Raw genomic sequence first — 22,559 nt, forward strand, 5'->3', positions numbered from 1 at the left:
CTCTAAGTAGCCCTGCTTGAACAAGGATTTGGACTTGATGTCCTCCAGAGATCCCTTCCAAGCTCAACCATCCCGTGAAATGAAGTTACGCTGCCTCATCTGTAATTCCCTTGGATCTGCTGTAGGTCTGGATGAGCAGATCTTCAGAACCTGTCCCTCATCCCTGCAGGTAAATCCCATCAGCTCAGATATTGCCTCAAGTCCTTACCCATTCCAGAGATGACATCACCTCCACAGCCTCCAGGGCTTAGGCACACCTAGATCTTCTGTTGTCACAGCCTCCTCTTTGGCTGCTGTAGGTAGTCTGTTGCAGTCCTTTCACAACAGCCTCCCTATTATGTTCCCATAGGGCTTAAACCAGGGACAATTTTAAAGCAACTAGAAGCATTTTCCTTTCTTTTGTTTTCCCTATCAAGGCAAGCACCACACCCTGCACCCAGAGTCTACAGGATAAGTATTCCTACAGGCTACCTGTTTTCAATCAATGGTGCTTATCCTAATTCATCACATGCCACAACACCCTTGGCAAACAAGCTCAAAAACCTCTACAGAGGAAACTAAACATAGCCAAGCATTTAATCCTGGTGACTCCATGCACCAGGTGAAAAACACATCCAAATTAACAGCAGGAAACTAAGAACACAAGCATACTTGTGGAAGGGTTTATTTTAGGTTGTTTTCTTTGGTTTAGGCACATCCCATTGTAAGGAAATTTACACTCTTAGGTTTGATTACTTTGTTGTTTGTTAGAAAATTGGCTTATATATACCGGGTTGCTTAGGGCTACATGAAATGCCACACAAGTCAAATGGTGCACCACTTACAGTAAAAAAAAAAAGCAACTAAGTTTTCACTCATTACTCAAAACCTTCTGTAGGAAGAAGCAAACACCCATTATGTCAGACTGCTACGGATGCACATTACTAGAGACGTGGGAAAGTATTTCCAAGGAAATTGCATGGTTTAGGCTTGCTAAGTCTCATAGCAATGAAAAGATTAAGTACATGACAACACAGAAGGGATACAGTTCATGGTACCACACCTCTAGCTCCAGCTTTTTGTTTGAGAAATCCACTTCTCCCAGTGAGCACAGCAGATTGAATGCAGCTGTGCCAGCCTAAGCTATGCATTCTGCCAACTTTATGAGGACAGCAATCATTAGGTGAAGAAAACAACTATCAATGTCGGTCATCCAAATCAAAACAGGGCTGGTTCAAATTTAACCACACTAAATTAACTGAATCCCACAGTCAATTCTCACCCATTTCTTGCATCTTGCTCCAACAACATGTCCCTCTTCCTTTGCTTCATGATCCCCAAAGCAGTGGTGATTCCCCAGCTTTACTGGTAAAGCTTCAGCTCCCAAGAGCAGGCACAGGTTTTTGTATGAGTGAGCTTGAGTTCCTCCTCAGTATCACACTGAGAGAACTAGAGAATAAATCTCTTTTCCAATGGAAGGAGAGCTGAAGAGGTTTTCCTGGTCCCAGAAGCACCTTCCCAGGCAGAGCAGGAGAGCACAGTGATCTCATAGCACTAAGAACAATATAGAATCCATCCCAGGGCTTTTCAGGGCCTGGGCATGATCCCATTGGTTTACAATCTCACCTCATTATCAATGCTTTAGGGCATTAAGGGTGTGCCTACTTAATCATTTGAGATGTGTGTGAAGTTAATGTTTGTACCAACCTTGATCTGAGTGGTCGTGGAGCACTCAGACTGGATTCCTTTTGGTTAAAGTGGGAAAAGAACACTCCAGAAAGATAAAATCCCTGACAAATACCACACTAATGGTACCCACATCCTTAGAACCAGAGCAGATCTTCTCCACAGCAGGACCCCTGAAGCCCACCAGGTGAGTATGGCAGTACTCCATGTTCTCCCACCCCACAAGCCTCCTCCTGCTGAGTAACAGGGCTTACACATGATCCAGCTGCTACTTCCAACTCTTGCTCTTAGCAACTTCCACAAGATGGCACCAGCACACAGGAAAAGGCAGAAAAATGGCCAACTTCAAAACGTTTCACATTTCCTTAAGTAATGAAAGGAAAAGGCACTTTCTTATATACTTAACACACACCACTGAAAAGAGCAAGCTCACTGAGATCTTCTAAGTCATAGTACGATTTTTGAGAGTGTTGTGAACCATTAATTCTATTGCTTAAGAGCAGAAGAGCCAAAGTATTTGCATACCTGTTAGCAAGAGGCTTTCCTACCTCCCCTGATAGCCAGCTTGCTCAGATGCTGCAAGAAACCACCTTCCAGCTCCTCCTCTCAGCCCAGTCCCTCTCCATCTTTTTCCTTTTCTTCTGTCCTGTGGTAGAGTACAAGTCACGAGAGAAAGAAAATTTGTAGCAGAGGCAGAACAACATCCAGGTGACGCTGCAGGTATAACTCTCAAGGATAGAATCACTGAATCATTAAGGTTGGGAAAAATCACTAAGATCATCCAACCATCAGCCTCTCACCAGCATGCCCACTAAAATGATGGATGCTTTGTTCAATCATTGCATAATTCTTATTCGTTCACTAAAATATCAAGAATGCTTCTTGGTTTTGTTTTGTTTTGTTTTGCTGCAACGGGTGAAGGCACACGAAAGTTTATTTTTTAAGTAAGCAAACACTACAGAAAAACCTGGAAGGAAGAAAAAGTTAACAGTTAATATGCAGAGCAGTCAACTCACTGCTGTTCTCTGCCCTCAAGATTTATGTGCAACCAGCCCTTGGTTAAAGGAAAGCTTCTTCTTTGGATGTTTTAATTAGGAAGAGCAAGACCATTATGTTCAGAAGTCTCCTAAGGGTGTGCCCTGAAATCCTTATCAGGGCTGCCTCATCACACCCAGCACAACTGAGTGCTGGTTGATAAGAATGGAGACTACTGTCAAACCAGGGCATCTAGCAAAGACAGCAGTGGCACCTGGTCTGCTTCTCAAAGGGGTTTTGATAAGACAACAGTGCACAACCGAGTTGGGATTCACTGCCAGGAGGACTTGATTTACTCAGGAGTATTGTCATCTAGCTGCTGTGTCGCAAAATTTCCTTGTGAAAGGTATAAATAGGGAACTGAGGCCCAATGCTATCTCTCTGATACAATGGGATTGAGTCAGAATCTCTTGCATAGTCTGTTTTATCCATGAAGATCAATGGCTGAGCACCACCAGGATTATCTTTTGCCAAACAGGATGCTGTGATGGAGTAGATGGCCCTTATCTATCCCTAGGAGAGCCATCAGCCTGCCCAGTGTGTTCTCCACTGGCTCACCCTTTCCTTCTATAGGGCACAGTAACAACCATAAACCACAAGCCTGTAGACTGTTTATTTTACTTTGGTGTTAAGCCCCCAGATCAGCTGATCACCATGTTTATGTATGTTATTTATGTACCAGTCCCAGGTCTGTTGGCACCAGCCCTTCAGAGAGGACATGGGTTGCTCCTACAGAGTCCATCTTCATCTGCACCACAGTATTTGAGGTACCACAGGCAGGGAGAGGATCTTTTATCATTCTTTTTGACTCTTTACTAAAGGTGAAGGTGGGATGGCCTGAGGGACTTTGCCAGGAGATTTCCATATGGGGTGGGACAGCAGCAGAGCTGTCAGTTCAACCCATTGCCACATTTGAGATTTGTGAAATCGTGGTCTTGAGCCTTGCACTCAGCTGCAGCATTCTAGATTCATGCCTTGTGCTCAGCTCAAGGCCATGCTGGTTTTGAATTGCACTTATTTATCATGCCAAGGAGCTGCTGAGCTAAGCTGGCACTGCACATTAGACCACTTTGTGCCCATGAGTAGGAAGATCTTAATTAATTTATATTATTCAGTGCTGCTGGTTCAGTAGCACCAGAACAGCTCTGGTGCCATGGAAACAGGTTTAATCACTACCTATAAAATGGTTCAAGTTGGAAGGAAGCTCAACAATCAGCCTGCCATGTCGTAAGAACATCCCAATTAAAATCCACAGCAGGTCTACCGTTACTAGGAAATAAGTCTTACCTGGACTCGGAGTGACAAAACAGTGGGCTAAACCAGAAGCTGATTGCACAGGTTGAAGGTTCAGTTCCCGTATGTTTTCCCCCACCTTTGTGTCCTACCAGAGGTGCTACTTATCCCATTCTTACCTATGCCAATAAAATGTTAACAGATAGTCCTAATCACGAGTCAATCCTCCTCTAATACGTAGACTTAAAGAAGCTGGTCTGCCATCAGGGGCCTTGATGGGAGTACAAAATGCAAAGCTTTTCTTACCTGGACATCTTTGCCCTGAACTTGCCAATGGTCCAAGAGGAACATAAAATAGTGTGAGAGAACAAGGCAGGCTCACACTGAACGAACACATCCCCAGTAATGAAGTATTATTTAATCAGCATCAACAAAGCTGTTAAACATCTTGAATGCAATTAACAGAACGCAGTTTAATTTGAAGCATTAGAGGTTTTATTTACCAGCTTGCTCTGGCTGTTGAAGTACAAATGCCAGGCAAAAGATTTGCACCATTAAATAACTATAACTTTTTGGATACCAAAACTGTCCAGATGTTTCCATTAATGTGCAAAATTTCCAGGAAGGCATAGACAATTTAGTACAGCTCAGGGATGCTTCAGATGGTGCTTTTTTAGCCATTTATCTACAAATGCTGCATCTCTAATAGCTCAGGATATGAGAAACACTCATCTAGGTGCTGGGGTAGAGGTGGATGCAACGAGACAATACTGTCCCTATCACAGAAAACTACTTGGGGTAAGAAGTGGCTCTTACATGGGACAACAGTTTGACATCCTTACTGCCCTCAGCCCAAGTTGTCACATGGAAAATTTGTGAGTGAAACATTTCCTTCTGTTTCACAGCTGTAGTGCATGTGTGCCTACAAAGTGGTCCAAATCCCAAACTTTACAATGGTGTAGCATGTGTAGCTAAAGCCAGACACAAAAAGGGAGTGCTTAAGAGGAATTCAGTCTCTTACAAAGGCCATTCTTTATATACTCCAATGACAAACAAGTAGATATTCTGTCTTGATGATAAATCACAGAATCATAGGGGTTGCAAGGGACCTCCAGAGATTGAGTCCTGTACTGTTCTTGCTTTATGCAATAATGTTAATTTAATTTTCTGTTGTTGTACACACTGATATGTACTTGTGTACTAATAGTCACAGATTGGGACTGAAAGAAGCTGTTCTGCTTCAATGCACAGTGCACAAGATGAGATCTGCATCGGCCAAGTATCACTTGTGTGTGCTTTATGGAGCTGAAAGTCAAAGGTCGATTTGCTTCTTCCTGAGCAAACTCCATTTACCACTTGATTAGCCCTTCAAATTCTGATGTATTATTACCATTGTTATTTCAACAGACCATCACAATTCTAATACCCATTTGCTCTTCATGTGCTCTTCATTTTCTCTTCCCAATGAAGAGGCAAACGCCAGTATCTCATGAAAAATCACGTGAGCACCAGCCTTAAGATTAATAAAGATTTTGTGCATTCCCAGAATGAGGCAAATAACAACCCACACATTCTCAGCAGGTGTAATTAATCCATGTGTCCATAGGAACTGCATGAAGTTAGATATTAGGAAAAATTTCTGCTCCAAGAGAGTGGTAATGCATTGGCACAGGTGGCCCAGTGTGGTGGTGAGGTTACTGTCCTTGGAGATGTTTGAGAACAGCAGAGATGTGGCACTGAGGGATGTGGTCAGTGGGCATGGTGGGAGTTGAATTTGGTGATCTTAGAGATCTTTTCCACTCTTACTGATTCTACAGGGCCTGGCAGTAGACAAATCTGCAAGCAGAGATTAGATACTCATCTCTTTTTTTATCTGTCCAGTCACAAGATTAGATGTGAGTATTGGGACCCAAGGTTTTGTTGTTACCTCTAGTTTGGCAGAAAGACAAGCCCTGCTGATTGACTATGTTTTGAATAAATGCTTGAAAAGAGGTATTTTGCCTTAATAGACAAAGAATCATCCTTAGACCTTGCCTTGCATAGCTGCAGTGTTGGCTGCTCCTTGAATGGTGGCAGTGGGGAGGGTTCAGTCCTACATGTGTCACTCCTGCAGTGGCAAATCCCAACCCTGCTCCAAGTCTTCAAGATGGGGTGGTGGGGAAATTGTTAGAGAAAGATCAACCTTACCCTCGGGAATTATTGTGTAAAGGACCTCAAAAAAGATACAGAAACTATAAGCAATCAGCAGCTTTATCTAATTAGAGCTTGTGTTAATTAACAACTCAGATTGCCAACTAAAACATCTAATGGGAATTTAACTGCTAAGATTCATCTCGCCTATCAAGAGACACTTTCAGAGTAGGCATCCAGAGCAACCAGATGAGAGTTTCAAGAACAAGTGTTTCAGATGTCTACAGAAAGATGAGATGGCCTTCATCCCCATCTGCTCTGGGTACCCTACTTGATGTTCTATGGAGTTCCTGTTGATGAGTAGCTCGCATCCCCCCCACATTCCTTTGACAGAGCAAAATTTTGCAAAGAAACACTCATTCTGGTGAAATGTCCAACCCTAACCCATATTTTTTACCCATGATCTCAAAATAAATACAAACCAGCTGCTGTTAAAGCTGTCATCCTTGCCAATATATCTCCAAAAAAGAAGTGGAAGGAGCTATGCAGGGAGTAATGAGTAATGAATTAATACAGACAGAAGTCCATGAACAGCAAGGAATATATACATATATCTTATCTACAGACTAAATAGGCTCCAGTGGCTGGATTAGCAAAATCTGATAATTACTACAAGAGCAATGCAAAAAGTTCAGGGTGATACTGCAGTAAAGAGTTACCTGAATGCATGTCAGCAAGAGGCAGGAAGCTGTTTGCACCTCTGAATGCTGTCCTGGAAAGGTCCATGCAACTCTGTAGTGCTGAAAAAACAAGAGTGAGCAGGAAAGAAAAAGGCTAAACCTCTCACCTGGAGAAGAATCTTCTAACAAGAGCTTCTCTAAGTACTGAGCTTGGCTCATCAGGAAGATCACTTGCAACACTGAAGGACTTCAGTAGGAATAAAGGCATTAAAAGACTATTTTAGTCTCCTGGATAAAGCAAGAGCAGAGTCCAGAAATTAAACCAAGGTCAATTCAAATAAGAATTAGTGAAATAAAAGTGGCAGGGAAGGTGACTAAGCTATGCCACACGCTCCAGCTTAACAGCTCTCCCCAGAGGAAAGTAGGATTCAGTCCAACGTGCATTATCGCACTCAGGCAGTAATTAAGCATAATAACTTGCGACATACAGAGAGGTCAGCTGATGTGATCTAATGGTGCAGACAGGCCCTCATTTCCAGACACCAGGAAAACATCGCGTGCAGACTTGCAGTTAAGCTGAGCAAACGTTGGAGCAGCCCCAGCCCCCCTCAGCAGTGCTGTCAGCATCTCTTCAGGGCGTTTTGCAGAGCTGGATGTGATTTTCTTGGAGTTACATTGATACAACTATTAAGTCTGAAGTCTAGATCTCCTCGTTCATTGACTCCTAGCTTTGCTAACTAATTAACTCATACGTTAATTGGAGTACAAGGGTTTCCTTGAAAGAACTGCCATAGGGTAGAATACAGAGCTAAAGGGATCTGGAGAGGACACAGAATCATAGAATGGCCTGAGTTGAGAAGGACCACAATGATCATCTTGTTTCAACCCCCTGCTGTGTGCAGGTCGACAACCAGCAGACCAGGCTGCCCAGAGCCACATCCAGCCTGGCCTTGAATGCCTCCAGAGATGGGGCATCTATCATCCTAGCTCCAAAGTGGACTTGAACAGCTTTACCGTCCCCTCTTCCCTTAAAACATCATCTCAATCAGATAGCGAGCAGCTCTCTGGCATTCTCAAAAAGCATTTAAATAAGAGTGCCGCGGTTAGCTTGCCATTGAATACATCTGCATTAATTGCTTGCATTATTAACAATGGAGGGGCTGCCTCATTAACTCAAAGTAGCACAGGCTACTTTGCTAAACGTTAATTAAATGCCTCAGTGGCAGGCTATCTTTTCAGCTTCAAAGGGAACAAACCTACTGTGTATTGCAGCCAATTTGCATCCAATTTATGAGATCGTTTCGATCTCAGTCGTAACTCTGCTAAGGTAGCAGACCAGAGTTCTCTGGAGAAGATATTTATTTTTCCTAATTCCTAAGAGAATTGAGTTGGTTTTATTTTTATTCTTGCTTTTTTCTTTTTTAAGTTTACTTCTCAGCTAAATTAGAAGCGTTGCTGTTGATGTGCTAAATTTCATTAAGAAAGGAAAGAAACCATGAATAAAGGAACTTGGCCACGTGGATATTTGGTTTAAGCCAGAACAGCTCCCTTCAAACTTTTGTGTATAGCTCTCTTAGCTCCCTTCGGTTAAGAAACAAAACATTTCAATTCAAGCCAATGGGAGTGAACACGCAGTCATTATTTTACCTGGGGCACCTCATTGTTTATGGCAAATTAGGTATTCAGCATTTTCTCGGTGCTTCAGATGATGTTTTCAGGTGATTTCAGTTGTTTGAAGCCACTTCTCAGCTCTTCCAGCCTGAATAGTTAAGGACATAATAGTTAGGAAGACATTGACCCCTGTCAAGTTTAATGGAAATACGGCAAAAAATCGACAAAGGGTCAAGTCTCAGAGTTGCTCGTTATGAGGAGCTGCACTCAGTGATCCTTATGGGTCCCTTCTAGCTTGAGATAGCCTATTATTTCCCCAATCAGAGTTTTTTAGTATTTGCTGAAGAAAGAAAATATATCAATAACAACGTTTCCTTTGCCATCACAGCTCACAAAGGGTTGACTTCAAAATATCCGTTTCATAAAGGACCACAAAATACACATTTCCTTCTTGAAAAGCTACATTTTGCATGATCAAGCTGACAAAAGCAATGAAAAATGGTTTGATGGATTGTCAGCTTGAATCATCACAGTGGTAAGAAAACACAGCGTGCAGGATCAGAACGGACTTCCTAATTCAGAACATCGTTGTTGCTTCAAAAACAGGTGGCTGAAGTCAGGTAACTGAAAAGGAGGAAAACAAAAACAAAAGATGGGAAAATAATTTTTAGAAGATGAAAAGCAAAGCAGTCCAGAGCTTGTTACTAGAAAAGAGAAAGCTCGTGTTTTAAATTTGCACCGAATGGAGGATGGTGATTACCACAGGACCGTTTATTTTTTAATAAAGATATCCATAGAGACTCAGAGAGAGACCCCATAAAGAGACCCATAGGGACCTTGCATCTGCACTGGTCTTCTGCTGTTTTATCTATACTCATTCCTCTTTCTTCTGCATCAATATTCACCTTCTGCTGTTCCTTCTCCCCTGTATCCTCACTGCTCTTTCTTCTCCGTCTGCAACAGAGAGGATTGAAAATGACCCCACTATGTTTTGCAGCACAGGTTGTCTCTTCTTTATGAGGGTGGATAGTGATAGGACAAGGGGGACTGGTTTTAAACTAAGAAAGAGGAGGTTTAGATTGGATATTAGCAGGAAGTTTTTCATACAGAGGGTGATAAGGCACTGGAACAGATTGCCCAAGGAGGCTGTGGATGCCCCATCCCTGCAGGCATTCAAGGCCAGGCTGGATGTGGCTCTGGGCAGCCTGGGCTGCTGGTTGGTGACCCTGCACATAGCAGGGGGTTGGAACTGGATGAGCTTTGTGGTCCTTTTCAACACAGGCCATTTTATGATTCTATGATTCTTTTGCGTCGTGTAGTTTGACAATAAAGAAACAATGAATGATGTCACTGCTTCAAGCTTTATACTGGATATCCAGTACCTTGCCTGTACCTTTATACTGGGTAATCCTTCTGGACCTAATGCATCTCAGGCAGATTGCTTTCAGCTCATCGAAGCATCAGACAGACGTTAAGACAGTAATTGACTTAGGGTGCTTTTCCAAAGGCTTCTCAGCCTTCTTCAAATGTTGAAATGAAAACTGAAATCCTGGAAAAGAAAAGGACATCATGAAAGAATGAGGCTTCATGTTGTTTTGTTCATATTGTTTGATAGCAGCATCATTAAAGCATAGGATTAACAAACATTCAAGGCTTCAAGTCAGTATTCTGCTTGGCAGAAGAACAGCAAAACAACATGTTCTCAATCACATCCAAGCTTAATGAGTCCCCCAGTTGCCTCATCTTATGGACTCGGATTAAAAAGTGATCATTATTTATTTGTGATCATTATTTCCGATTGGGTTATCACTGTTCAACTGAGTTGCAATCAAGATTTCTGCACCCATTCTTATCTCAAAGAAAATCTTTAAGCTGCTTTCATTGCACACCTTACCCTAGTGCAGGTTTTATGTGGTGTTTTATATGGTAATTCGTCTACCCTGAGAGCATGGGCCCATCAGTTAATGGGCTCAGCTGATGCCATGACATGTACTGAGCTTTTGTAAGAGGATTACTTTGATGTTCTCATGGAAGAGAGTGATGTTATCTTATGGGAATGGATATTTTTAAACAGCAATCCTCATTATAAAGAATCCTCAGGTGATAGTAAGGTGGCTCCAAACTTCTGATATGGGATGAGAATTTCACTCTTTCATTCCAAAGGATGAGATTCACCTCTTCTGAAGGGATAATTTGTATGCCTCGGTGTAAATCTCTGTTTACACTGTCTGGCCTCTGGCTCTTGCTTCAGGCGATCACAGCTCTCAGAGGTAGATGGTCAACACCAAGCTCTGTTTGTATTTAACAGGAGAAATGCAGGTGCACAGGATGAGTTATCAGACCTGCATTAAATATATTTCTTACTACAAGATCAATCACCCTGTAAAGATATTTCTTTGTCTCCATCAGTAAAAAAGACAGTTTAAAGCAACTGATCTTCACATTTATCTTCAGGACATGCCAGCCAGGGGAGGTGAATTCCACAGCCTCCTGTCTAACCTGGATGGAAAAGCAAAGAAATCCAACAGGCAATAATTTCCCATTAGCGATGAAATGATCATTTGTAGAATCATAGAATCATTAGGGCTGGAAAAGACCTTTAAGATCACAAAGTCCAAAATCAGACTTGTGCTCCAAACCCCTCACAGCTATTCTGCCCTTCTCTGGACACACTCGAGGGCCTCAGTGTCTTCTTGTAGTGAGGGGCTCAACACCAAACACAGCACTGAGGTGCAGCCTCACCAGTGCCAGAACAGAGGGATGATCACCTGGTCTTGCTGGCTGTGCTATTGCTGACAGAAGCCAGAGTGCTTGCTGGCCTTCTTGGCCACCTGCGCACACTGCTGGCTCAGCTGTCAGCCAAAACCCTCAGAGTATTCCTGGCATCAGTCTCAGTGTCCTAAGGCACTCTGTACCAAAATCTTATGCACTTGCCTAATGTTGTAAAAGACAATGACATTCAGTTCATCACTTATTCCTCTGCATGTCCTTGAGCCACACACTGAACTTAACTTGCAAGGGAGATGAAGAGAAAAAATAGCACTCTGTTATTTTACCATAACCCTCTTGCTCTAGTGGCTGGTTATGAATCATTTCATGCTCCAAAACAACATAAATCCCTAATACCTCAGTACAGCACTTCATCAGAAAGTTAAACAGAGTCCAGTTCATGATTGCCATGGAGCAACAATCACTTTTGTCCTTAGTAATTTAGAAGAAGTGGATCTTTGGGGGGTACAACAACCCCTACTCCTTCCCACAGGGCTAAGCCAACTGCTGGGATAGCAGCAGGCTTCTTGACTTTCAAGGGCATTGAAAGTCATCTTTCCATGCTTTACTGGAAAGCTGACAATCTCAGCATTTATCAGTCCCTAGGAAATGTGGTGCTAGTTTTCTTGAGTGCTAGGAGAGGATTTCCCAGCTCAGCTGAAATGCAGAATGCTTTTAGGAAAACAATGGATCCCGATTTAAAAGCCGGTAGAGAAAAAGCACACACCCTACTCCTTTCAATAAATTGCTTCCCTGCTTTCTGTCACTGTTCAAATGCATGCTTATGCCTGGCTTGTCTTTGCCCCACTGCTGGGGGTGGTTTTTTGTCTGCCAGCATGAGGAGGGCTGTGCCACCCATTGTTTGCAGTGTGGTTTGGCTCTCCGGTCAGGTGCATGGGGAAACAGCCCTGAAAATCAGTGCAGACCCATCCATATGCCTTCCCCATGTGCTCACATTACCCACTGCAAGCTGCCAAAGTTGTGCCAGTAACACCTTACGGGTGCCTTGCTCTCCTGTGAGGCATGCTAAAGCTGTCTTGCTCTCAGCTTGCTGCTCACCCTTGTGGAAGACCAGGGATAAAAGCATCTTGATTGCTTCCCTAATTGCAGGTTATTGCAATGTCATGTTGTTCTTGGCAATTCACTGGAGCACCAGGCGTCTCACCCTGTAGTGATGTTTAGTGATGTCACCCTGAATGTGATTCCAGTACAGAGTCTGCACAGCAAACTGCTTAAACTGCAAAAAGGGATCGTGGACCTGCTTCACTTCGTGTGGTAACTTCATACCAATCTCAACTAAAGCACTAAGAATGGTGCTTTTCTTCTTTCCTTTTCTCTTCTACTATATGAAGACATTGTGCAGATGTTGTTCCTGGTTAACATGATCCTCTGCTTAGGAGAGGCTGGATTGGCACAGGGCAAACTTCTAGGATAGAAATTGACACCAAAGAAATGGTGTACATGATGGTGTTGTGCAGAGTCTGCACAAGGATTTTACTCCTGGTGAATGAGAAAATCTCACACTTGGAACCAAACATTACCAATTATTTTTGGCTTTTCCTTGAATTAGTCCCAAAAGTCTGATCCTTTGCTTGTGACAGAAATAGAAAGCCAGAACAGGTGACTAGACTGATGAAATATGTACAAAGTTGGATGCCTGCAGCATTAGAAGACTCCAGTTAAGGTAGGAGGCAGAGCATGTAAAACTGACCATACAACATCTTTCTACTCACAAGTTTCTGCCCCTCAGCAGAATTTGTTTCTACAAGGCATATAAATAAGTTTAAGCATTTGGATAGCTTGAATGGGTAAACTTAAATTGACTTTCCACTTATAAAGGTGCTCAGGAAAGAGCAACTCGAAGATTCATGTTGCCCATGAGGTCTCGTGCTTCTTTACATGGAGCAAAGCTATGGGACAAGTAATTGCATGGTTACTAGTTTCAAAGCCTCATTACCTTTTTCCCTAAAGTTCTGCTTTGTTGTTTTCAGATGTTATACATGGAATCAGTTATTTGATCAAGCTAACGAAGTCCTAGTCTAGGCAACAAAGCTATTTCATTTTAATGAATTGCCTGAAACATGGTAAGATTTGCAGATGGAAATTCTGAAGTAACGTGTAGATTTGAGAATGAAAAATAAATCTTCCTAGATATATTCTTTCTTTTATCTTTACTATAATTCAGCTGAAGAGTATGAGTTCTTTATTTTCAGATAACCAAATTGCTTCAAACTGTGTGCGACTCTGTTCCTCAGATGGATACTTCCACTGATGTAAATGATTCCAGGTTCTCACTTATAGAAACCAGTGCTAAGCAGAGATCTGCTCATCTAAGATGAATGCTCTTGCTTCTCTTTCTCCTTTCCTAGTTATTACCCTGTGCTGTATCTTCAAGTGCCGGATTCCCCGGACAAGGAAAGAGATTGAGGCACGATATGCTCAACGACAAGCAGCCAAGACATATGCAGACAAACTGGAGACGGTGCCACCACTCAATGAGCTGACAGAGATCCCTGGAGGTAATTTGCATGCCCTCAACTACACATAAGACCTGTCTCTTCTTTCGGGGTTGTTTTCTATATGCATGAATGGAAAGGGTTAGGTCATCCCTACGTATAAGTCAGTGTGGCTTCTTGAGCATAGCCATGAAGATATTGCCATGATTGGTAAGTCCCTTCTGTTCACATGCACTATTCTAAACCTGTAGCATATGTGGCAGCAGGTACAGTCATTCAGATGAAGGGGACAGTTTCTCCAGTAGAATAAGTCAGTGTTAATCCTTTGCACTTCATGTTTAAAAATTCCAAAGAATCTATTCCCTTTTAAGGGACAATTTCTGGGTTGGAGGTATATGTCAGTAGGAAGAAAAAACTAAAATTCACACTGCCCAGAAACTGTTTGCCCTATTTGGATGGCCAACAGTATTTCTGTCACTGGTCTCTGCTTCTCTCACTCTCCTTTCCTGATTCTGTACCCTAGGCTCTACTGAAACTCTCCCAACTCTCTCTGGTCATGTCCAGTCCAGACCTCTCAACTCTCTGCCTGTGCTGAAAGAAGAAGATGAAATGGCCCTACAAGGAAATTAGGGGACTGCCTTCCTGTCTGTCTCTGTCTATGGCTTCTCTTTTCCATGGCTTCCTATGAGAATGCACCAAGTCTTGGACTCTCTGCTTCACAGTTCCCTTTCTGCATTTCACCTCTGTTTTCACAGTAACTTTTAATGAAAATCTTTATTTTTTTGTTCTGTTTGCTGTGTCTCTGCAAGCATTGTGGTCTGTAGCTGTGTAGAAACCTTTAGTTTCTTTAGCTCACAGCATTATGTTTCAATTCATGAAAATGATGAAAGAGGTAGAAAACATAATTGTGTGAATTTAGTCCTACACCAGCAAAACACAGAAACGTGCTTAATAGTAAGCACTTACACATACCTCAGTGTTCAGTCACCTGACTATGCCAACACCATAAACTGAAGATGGCCAGACTGTTGTCTTGAACTGATCACAGTTGGCATAAATAAACCCTTGCCTATGCTGTTAAATTAAGGTACTTCCAAATCAAAGGCCACCCCAAGGTCTACTTAACACTCATATATATATATATATATATATATAAGAATACATATATATATAAGAAATCACATATGGAATTACTTAATATTGTATCCTTTGACTTCCTGGCCAAAATACCAAATTCTGATTCTGTCCTAAGATTCTACAGAATATGAAGGCTAATGCATATAGACAGCAGAAAGCCAAACTCATTCATCTGCTACATCCTCTTTCTGCCTAGCTGTTAATTCTAGAAAACGTATAAATTCAGAGTTGAAATATCCCAAAGAGACAGAGAGGGCTTTTGGGCAGCAGAATGACAGTTTCACCACATACTTTTGGATCTCCTATAAGCAGCACTCTCAACACACCAATGTGTGGTGTATATTTAGTTTGACCAGAGTAAACTACTGTATCACGAATAAATCACCATAAGAAAGCAATTTATTAGAAGTTACCTGCACCATACAGCCTTTATCCCATGAAATGTATGAGTAGTTGGCCACACTTTGACTTTGTGAGAATCTCAGAGCTATGGTCTGTCCTGGCATAGTGCAGGGTAGGAATCAAGTGGATAACGTGTTGGTGAGAGGCTGCTGAGGTCCAGTTACAGCTCCTGAATACATGTGCTCTGAGCCTTTTGGTCCTCTGTGGGCAGATACAAATATGCCCTGAAGGAGCTGGGACTGAGGAGGGCTCCATCCATCCACAGTTATGTTATACACATCTGTGGAGAAGTCTTCATCAATTTGAGACATTATTCCTTCAGAGAGTGGTGAAGAACTGGAACAGGTTGCCCAGAGAAACTGTGGATGCCCCTTCGGAGGCATTCAAGTCCAGGTTGGATGGGGCCCTGGGCAGCCTGATCTGGTGGGTGCATCCAGCCCATAGCAAGGATTGGAACTGGGTGATCTTTAAGTTCTCTTCCAGCCCAAACCATTCTATGGTTCACAGTGAAAACAAAAGGGATTTGATTCCTTTCACAGTAAAGGAGGTGCTAAAGTGAAATAGGTAAATTGTGCCTTAAAAATGCCTGTATGTTTTCAGTCTTGGAGACCCAAATGGACTGACTCATCTGTCGATGCTGAAATGGTAGACACAAAAGCCACGTGTGATCGAACCCAAAAGTCTGGCCTCCTTCTGAGATCAGTGTGGATCGTGACCTCAGAAGGTTTTCATTTTGTGATTTAGGCATTACAATGCAATGTATGCAAACCTTCAGGCTTCATCTCTGTGCTACTGTTATTTTTATTCCTGTCTGTACAGAGTGCTATGGACTCCCGTGTTGCTCCATTGGCATTTGGCAGCCCACCTTGATTTATGTAGTCATGAAATATAATGTATGTGTTCACTGACTATATATATACTTTCACTGTGACAGTTCCCAGTAGACCCAGTCGAGGCCAAAGAGACAACCTGAATGATTTTAATTACTGAATGGCCTTTAAATGCTGTAAAGCTTTCTGTAATTGTCAAATGCTATTAATCATGAATATATTACAATGCTTAAATACTCTTATTTCTTGGCATCATTTGACTCTGTGATGGATTCTTGTAGCTGCCAAATTTCTCTCCATGCACTTTTCTGAGTGTTGTATGTGGCAAGCCCTTTATATGGACATAAAAGAAAACAGACTTTAGGTTTCAGTGCATAAAATGTTAGAAACCATTTATTTTGCCCTGTCTCACAGTCTGTGGCAGGAGTGCAAGCAGAGCTGAGCCGTTGCTGTGAGTTGAGATGCACAATCTGGGTCCACGACTTGGGAAATCTTCAAGTTTCCTGGCTCAGAGCAGCTAAGCTGACTTTTTGGGGAGTTTATCTGGTTCCTAACACATTTCTCCGGGAAGCAAGCAGTGTTGATTTTGTTGGCTTTAGTTGGTTGGTTGGTCAGTTTTGTGGTTTTCTTGTATGTTTGTTTATTGTTGTTTTCTTTTCTCCTTTCTTTTCATATGAGATGTCTGGATTTCCTCCTTGGTTGTAAGAAAAAGTCTGCACTGTTTCACTTCCATCTGTATGTACAAATCAATTACCAATTTCCAAGGTCAAAGGATAACATTTTATATCAGTGTGCAATCAGAAAGAATACTTTTGGTAAACATTATAAATGCAGGTTTTATTCCTCCTTATTTTACACTGCTGTCACCTGGAAATGACTCTGCAGATATCCATAGCAGGGAAGGCTGGGGCTGCTTGGCTCCACGTAAGGATTGAGACATCTCACCAAAGGTTCACTCTTTACCAAATTGCCTCCTGATCCAGTTCACTGCCACCTTTCCTTGGCATCTTATCCTAAGTGTCAGCTGAAGAAAGCTGACCAGGTTGACCAGTAATCCTCCTGGTCATGGCCAGGTCATTCTGACATCTTGGCTAAGCTGGATAGTTGTGTTAACATGGTTGTTTATTTATACACATGAGTCCTACAATGGGGCTTTTCAGGAAAGGAGATAATGGGAAACTTAACACATTTTTCCCTGTTTTTTTTTATTTTTAACTGTATACCTTGCTGGTCATGAGCAAAGGAAAAATTGATCTGTGTTTGAGCATTGTATTGCAGCTTGAAAGGAGAATTCAGTGCATCAAGTTCTGAGCTCAGAAACACTTTTGAGAAAATAAAACACTTCTATTAGAAGTAAAAAGAAATAAGTCTATATTCTTTGGCAGGATAATTTGTCTGCAGACCCAGTGTTACATATGAGTCGTCTTCTGTGGGTACTGAATCCAAGGTATTCCTAAGTAAAGACATTCCATAAGTAAAGGTATTATCAGCATACTACAACTACTGTGGATGGTGTGTTAAAACACACCAAAACAGCTCTGTATAAGAGCTAGTTGTTATGTGCCCATGGTATGTTTTTACCATTAATTGCAGTGGTGCAGTTAGGAAACCAGTCCCATGGTGCAAATCTGGACAGGACATAAGAAGATCCTACTTTGTAGCCCTGTGCTGAGCATCTTGTCTTCTGTCTCTGAGAGCAGAGAACTCCAGCAGTGTCCGCTGCCCATTCTCAGCTACAGGATTCACACCCTATGCAGAAATCCGACCAACAAAGCAAAGCAAAAATACAATCAAACAAGCAAAACAAAATGAAACAAAATAATGATAATAAAAAAAGCAAAAAGCAAAACCCCAACCCATCAAAGAAACAAAAAGAAATGAAAAACAGAGTTGTACTTAATTACATCAGAGAGGTTTGTGTTCCTTTGCCTGGAAGGAGACTGCTCTGCATTGAATGCTTTTATTGGGAAATGCTTATGGGCTGTCCTTCTGAAGTGCAGGGACCAGATCTGACCAGTTATTTCTTCCAACAAAGCCACAACTCTGCTCTTGAAATTATCAGTTCTGCTTCACCCCACTAGTCTATCTGCTCAAAACAAAGGCATGAAAAGCTGCTAGCCAGTGAGGGAAACAATTGTAGGGACAAAGCAGCAGTGTTTTTCTTTTGTCCAGGATTTGCAAGTGGGGTGCAAAAGTTTTACCTTCTTCACATCTGCTATCACTCCAATTTAACTGCCTTTTTATTTTCTTTTTCCATCCTCACATACAGCTCAGGTAGCAGAAGAAAAAAAGGAAGAAGTTCCTACTGTCTCTGGAAAAGTGGACAAGGCTCAGGGTAAGAAAGATGCATCCAAGAAGAAGGATGGTGAGAAGGACCAGAAAGACGGATCCAAGAAAGAAGGGAAGGATGCCAAGAAAAAAGATGGAGAAAAAGGAGAAAAAGGAGAAAAAGGAGAAAAGGGAGAAAAGGGAGAAAAAGGCAATAATGACAAGAAACAAGGTGGTGGAAAGAAAGGTGAAAAAGAAGGTGAAGCAGCAAAATCAGAAGGAAGTTCCAAAGCTAATGGCAAAGCTGGTGGGAATGCCAAAGCTCCAGCAAAGAAGAAGTGACCCTACTGAGAGACTGCTGGCAGTATTTCGGGCAGGGCAATGCTGTATTTTTGTGGATGGAGCACTGGGAGCAGATAGCATCTGCTGTTCCAGGTACTCAGGGTGTTGAGTGCCAGTAGATGTACAGATTGATTGTATTTTGAAGACCAACTCGCTATTTTTTTGTTCTCCAAAGGAAAATCTGACAATTTGGCTGGACAGTGGCCTGCAAAAAATATGTATTATGTGTGTACTACGTGATAATAACTGGGACTAAACTACAGCCTGCACTGAGAACCTGGTGTGTGGATAAGCATGGAATCAGAGATGTGCATTCCTTAAATTAATACAGGACATTGGCAATTTGTTAAAATTTGTTCTTCATGAAGACTTAGAGGCTTTTGACGGACATAACTAGCACTCACTGCATGGAGTTTGTACATTTTAGGCATTAATTAAATTCTCAATGCTAAAACCCGAAGAATGCAGTTTTGTAAGTCATAGCTCATGTGGTTCCTGAGAGTTGACTTGGACACATGGGAGAAAGATTTCCTTCCTTCACTGATGCCTCTTTCTCTGAACCAGAAGGAAGTACTTCCTTAGTCACAAAACTGCCTATTTCCCAGAAGATGCATCCTCCTTTTTCTCTTTCCTGATGAAAGGCACATAAATCAAGCTGCAGGAAGATGTGCAAAGAATAAAAAGGCAGACTGCATCAGCAGTGTGTGAGTAGGAGCTGCCCCCTCAATTTGCTATCTCTTCCAAGGAGGCTGCAGATGGTGATGGCCCTCTGAGATAAAGGAGATGTGAAAGCCCAGCACGTTGCAGCAGAACTCAGGATCTCCAGGGTGTACTCATATCTTCTCTCTTCCTGAGCAGATTTGAAGCCAGGGATTTTGCTACACTTCCACGTTTCTCTCACCTCCTGGAGAATTTTCTGGAGTAACTGCAGTGGATTTTCTCCTTGTGTGTTCTGTGAATTTCTCAACAATTTATGCCTCAAGATGAACAGCCATGATAGCATGGAGTATTCAGGTTCACAACTACAAAGCATTAACATTAATGACAGTTTGCAAGCTGTTTTGATGACTAAATCTCTCCCCACTGTCTCTGCTGGGCGCATATAAACCAGTGAAGTTTTGTCTGCACTGTAGGGCAAGAAGGGAGCCATCTCTATGATCCCTGTGGGTCCCTTCCAACTTGGGACATTCTATGATTCTATGATCTCTATAGGTTGTAAGTCTCAAGCCCCACTGTAGAATTAGATCCAGCTGTCATCAGAGCAAGAAGGCCCACTTCCCTGTTCTGTAGCTCTGAGAAGGATCAGCTCAGGATCACCCAGTTGGGGACATCACCTTGTCTCCTATTTGTCACTTACAGTGTGTGGGAAGAATGAAGAGAACACATTATAGTTAGTTGCAGACAGTCAGGAAAACATCTCACCTAACAAAACTTGTCATAATACATGAAGTAACCGTGGAAGGAACTAAATGTATAGGTATGGCCCAAAAATGATGTGTGTTTTCTCCAAGCTTGTATTGAAGTGGCCAGTACATTACACATCACAGTGAGTGTAAAATAACATTGCTGGAGTGGAGCACATTGACCAGAATGAGTGAGATGACAACTACTTTTCACACCACCAGATGGAGAAGTTGCACTGGAAAGAACTACATTCACAGCTTCTGAAGCTTTGCAAAGTGATTCATTAATGACAAAATTGGAGACACGCTAATTTCTCTGGAAACGTAAGTGTGACAGCAAATCCAAAAGCAGGATTTAAGACTCGAGGCTCAGGCACCCAGGTATTAATGATCACATCTTCGCTTTCATTACGTGGTGTGTGCATTACATGGGTGGAATGAAGAATTGAAGAGATACCCTGCAGTTAGGGTGACTTGCAGGATCTCCTGCTCTCCACTAGAGGGGACTTTGTTCTTCCTCTGAAATATCTGAGACAACTTTACAGGCAGTTTGTGCCGGATGGATTTTGTCTTATTCGTGGTGTTAAACTGAGCCTGGCTTTTGTTACCACTCTTCTTTGATCTAAAGAAGACTTTCACAACATCACTTTCTCTACCTGAGCCATCTTCTTCTTCCAGTATTATTCTTCCTTTTGCTAATGGAGGTGGCAGTTTGCTTAAAATCCCACCAATGATACAAAAGTCATCAGGAAAGCAATTATTGCCTTCGGGGGATGAAGGTTGAGCTGGACTGTCCACGGAAGTCTGCAGTAAGATCATGAGTTTGGATGAGGAATTCAACAGGAGGGGGCTGGGAAACTGGAGTTCTGAATTCCACCCTGGTTTATTTTGGAAAAAAAAAGAAAGCCCATGGATAAACGGCAGGCATTGTTGTTGTTTTTTCCATCAATTTCCACCACTGTTTTTGCTTTTGATGTTACTGATGAAAAGCAATGTGAAAAATGAGCATTGAGGAGATTGTACAACCACAGTACATCTATTACTAGCCAGTTGCATGATACCCTTTCAACACATAGCTTTCTTTGGAGGATGGAACACCCTGGAGTTATTAAAGAAGTCCCAGAGACTCTCAAAGAAAAATAAATTCTTTTTATTCTCTTTTTGTGTACTTACTTACACTACGTGACTCTGAACCAACTCTGATTGGTTTCATAAAGCAGGTTTAAGTATTAGCAGTGTCTTGGTTCTGCCCTCTTTGTGCCCATCTCCCTTTTGAGATGGATCAAGGAAGAAATCTGGATCACCAATGCCATCCTGATCACTTCATGAGAACAAATGAGTGCCAGGGAAGCCTGGCACTGGAGATTCCTCCTTCCACCAGGTGATGAGTCCCAAATCGAACGTAAAGTTCTTTCTCCTTCCAGTGGCCAAAATGAATAAACAAGTGAACAAATGGATCAACCCCCAAATACTTCCAGGACTGAAGATGGAACATTTCACCCGTAGGTCATGGTTGATCTTTATGTTACGGGGATGATTGGCCTTTTTTTGTTTGTTTGTTTGTTTGTTTGTTTTTTGTAGGCTTAAAGAAAAAAACAAAAGTCATTTTCAGAAATAAAGAGTTTCCCAAAGCTCTTCTTTCTATATTTCCACTTCCTTTTATTTTGGAGGGCCAGGACTTTTGGCACTTTGAGCATGTACCTGCATACTCAGTAAAGAAGCACCCTCTTGAAGCAGAACTCCATACCCACTAAGGCATCATACAAAAACGAGGAGAACACGAACTCTCTACTAAGTCTAATTTCACATGGCACTTCGTTTCTCACTCCTCTCATTTCTATACAAAAAGCCAAAACATTCTTATGGTCCTAATCTTTTCTGGCTGAAGAAAATACATCTTCTTTTGCTGATGTACTAAGCCTCTCATGCAAACTGAGAAGGGTCAAGCAGGGTAACTGGAGCACAGAGGACAGTCTGCTTAATGTCACAAGCAAAATCTGGGACAAGGATAGGACTTGACCACTGATCTTGTGAAACAGGGTTTTGTGCATATTTCATTCTTAAGACTCTCCAGGGACTTGATCTATCATAATAGTGGTAAAGCGTCCCTGAACTTTGCTGTCTTCTCTTACCATAAAACTGCATATGAAAACAAAATTATTAGCAGGGTGCTCATGGGATACAATAGAATTGCTCCCATTTAAGCCATAATAGAAATGCATGTTCACTTTCAAAATCTGCTGCTGAGAAACTGAAGAGGTGATACACTGCCCTGGAGGAAGTAATTTTGCTTTAAAGATTGGGGAAAATGGGGAAAAAAAAGAGATTTTTGTAATTTAATTTAATTTTTGTAATTTTTGTAATTTAGCTTTCTTTAGATGGGCTTAAGTCTGTGATTTTTTAGAAGAGACAGTCTTCTTTTACAAGGAAACCAGAGGAGTCCTCCAGAAAAGCATCACTGTGTGCTTGACCTGTTCTTTTTGCCTTTCCTGTGTGGTTCTGTGCTGCCACTCAGAACAAGGGGTGCCAGGAACCTTTGACTAACCTGGCACTGGAACAATGCTGGATTTTGGTGGCCTTTGCACAGACAACCTACCT

The 22,559-nt window shown here is 42.0% G+C and overlaps 2 protein-coding genes across 2 annotated transcripts in view; one reads left to right on the plus strand and one right to left on the minus strand.

The window, feature by feature from the left end:
- The window catches only part of ALS2CL (ALS2 C-terminal like), a 61,334-nt gene extending 59,785 nt beyond the window's left edge, over window positions 1-1,549 (minus strand). The window contains exon 1 of the mRNA XM_048950523.1: window positions 1,262-1,549. The gene's annotated coding sequence lies outside the window, so the exon portion shown is untranslated. The remainder of the gene's footprint in view (window positions 1-1,261) is intronic.
- TMIE (transmembrane inner ear) overlaps window positions 1-21,484 on the plus strand; it is a 33,067-nt gene extending 11,583 nt beyond the window's left edge. Inside the window, exons 3-4 of the mRNA XM_048950531.1 lie at window positions 13,493-13,642; window positions 18,218-21,484. Of these exons, the coding sequence (XP_048806488.1) occupies window positions 13,493-13,642; window positions 18,218-18,558 (491 nt within the window). The 3' untranslated portion in view covers window positions 18,559-21,484. The remainder of the gene's footprint in view (window positions 1-13,492; window positions 13,643-18,217) is intronic.
- The last annotated feature ends 1,075 nt before the right edge of the window (window positions 21,485-22,559 follow it).

This window comes from Lagopus muta, chromosome 7 (genome assembly GCF_023343835.1).
Source record: "Lagopus muta isolate bLagMut1 chromosome 7, bLagMut1 primary, whole genome shotgun sequence".
In the NCBI taxonomy this organism is placed as follows: domain Eukaryota; kingdom Metazoa; phylum Chordata; class Aves; order Galliformes; family Phasianidae; genus Lagopus; species Lagopus muta.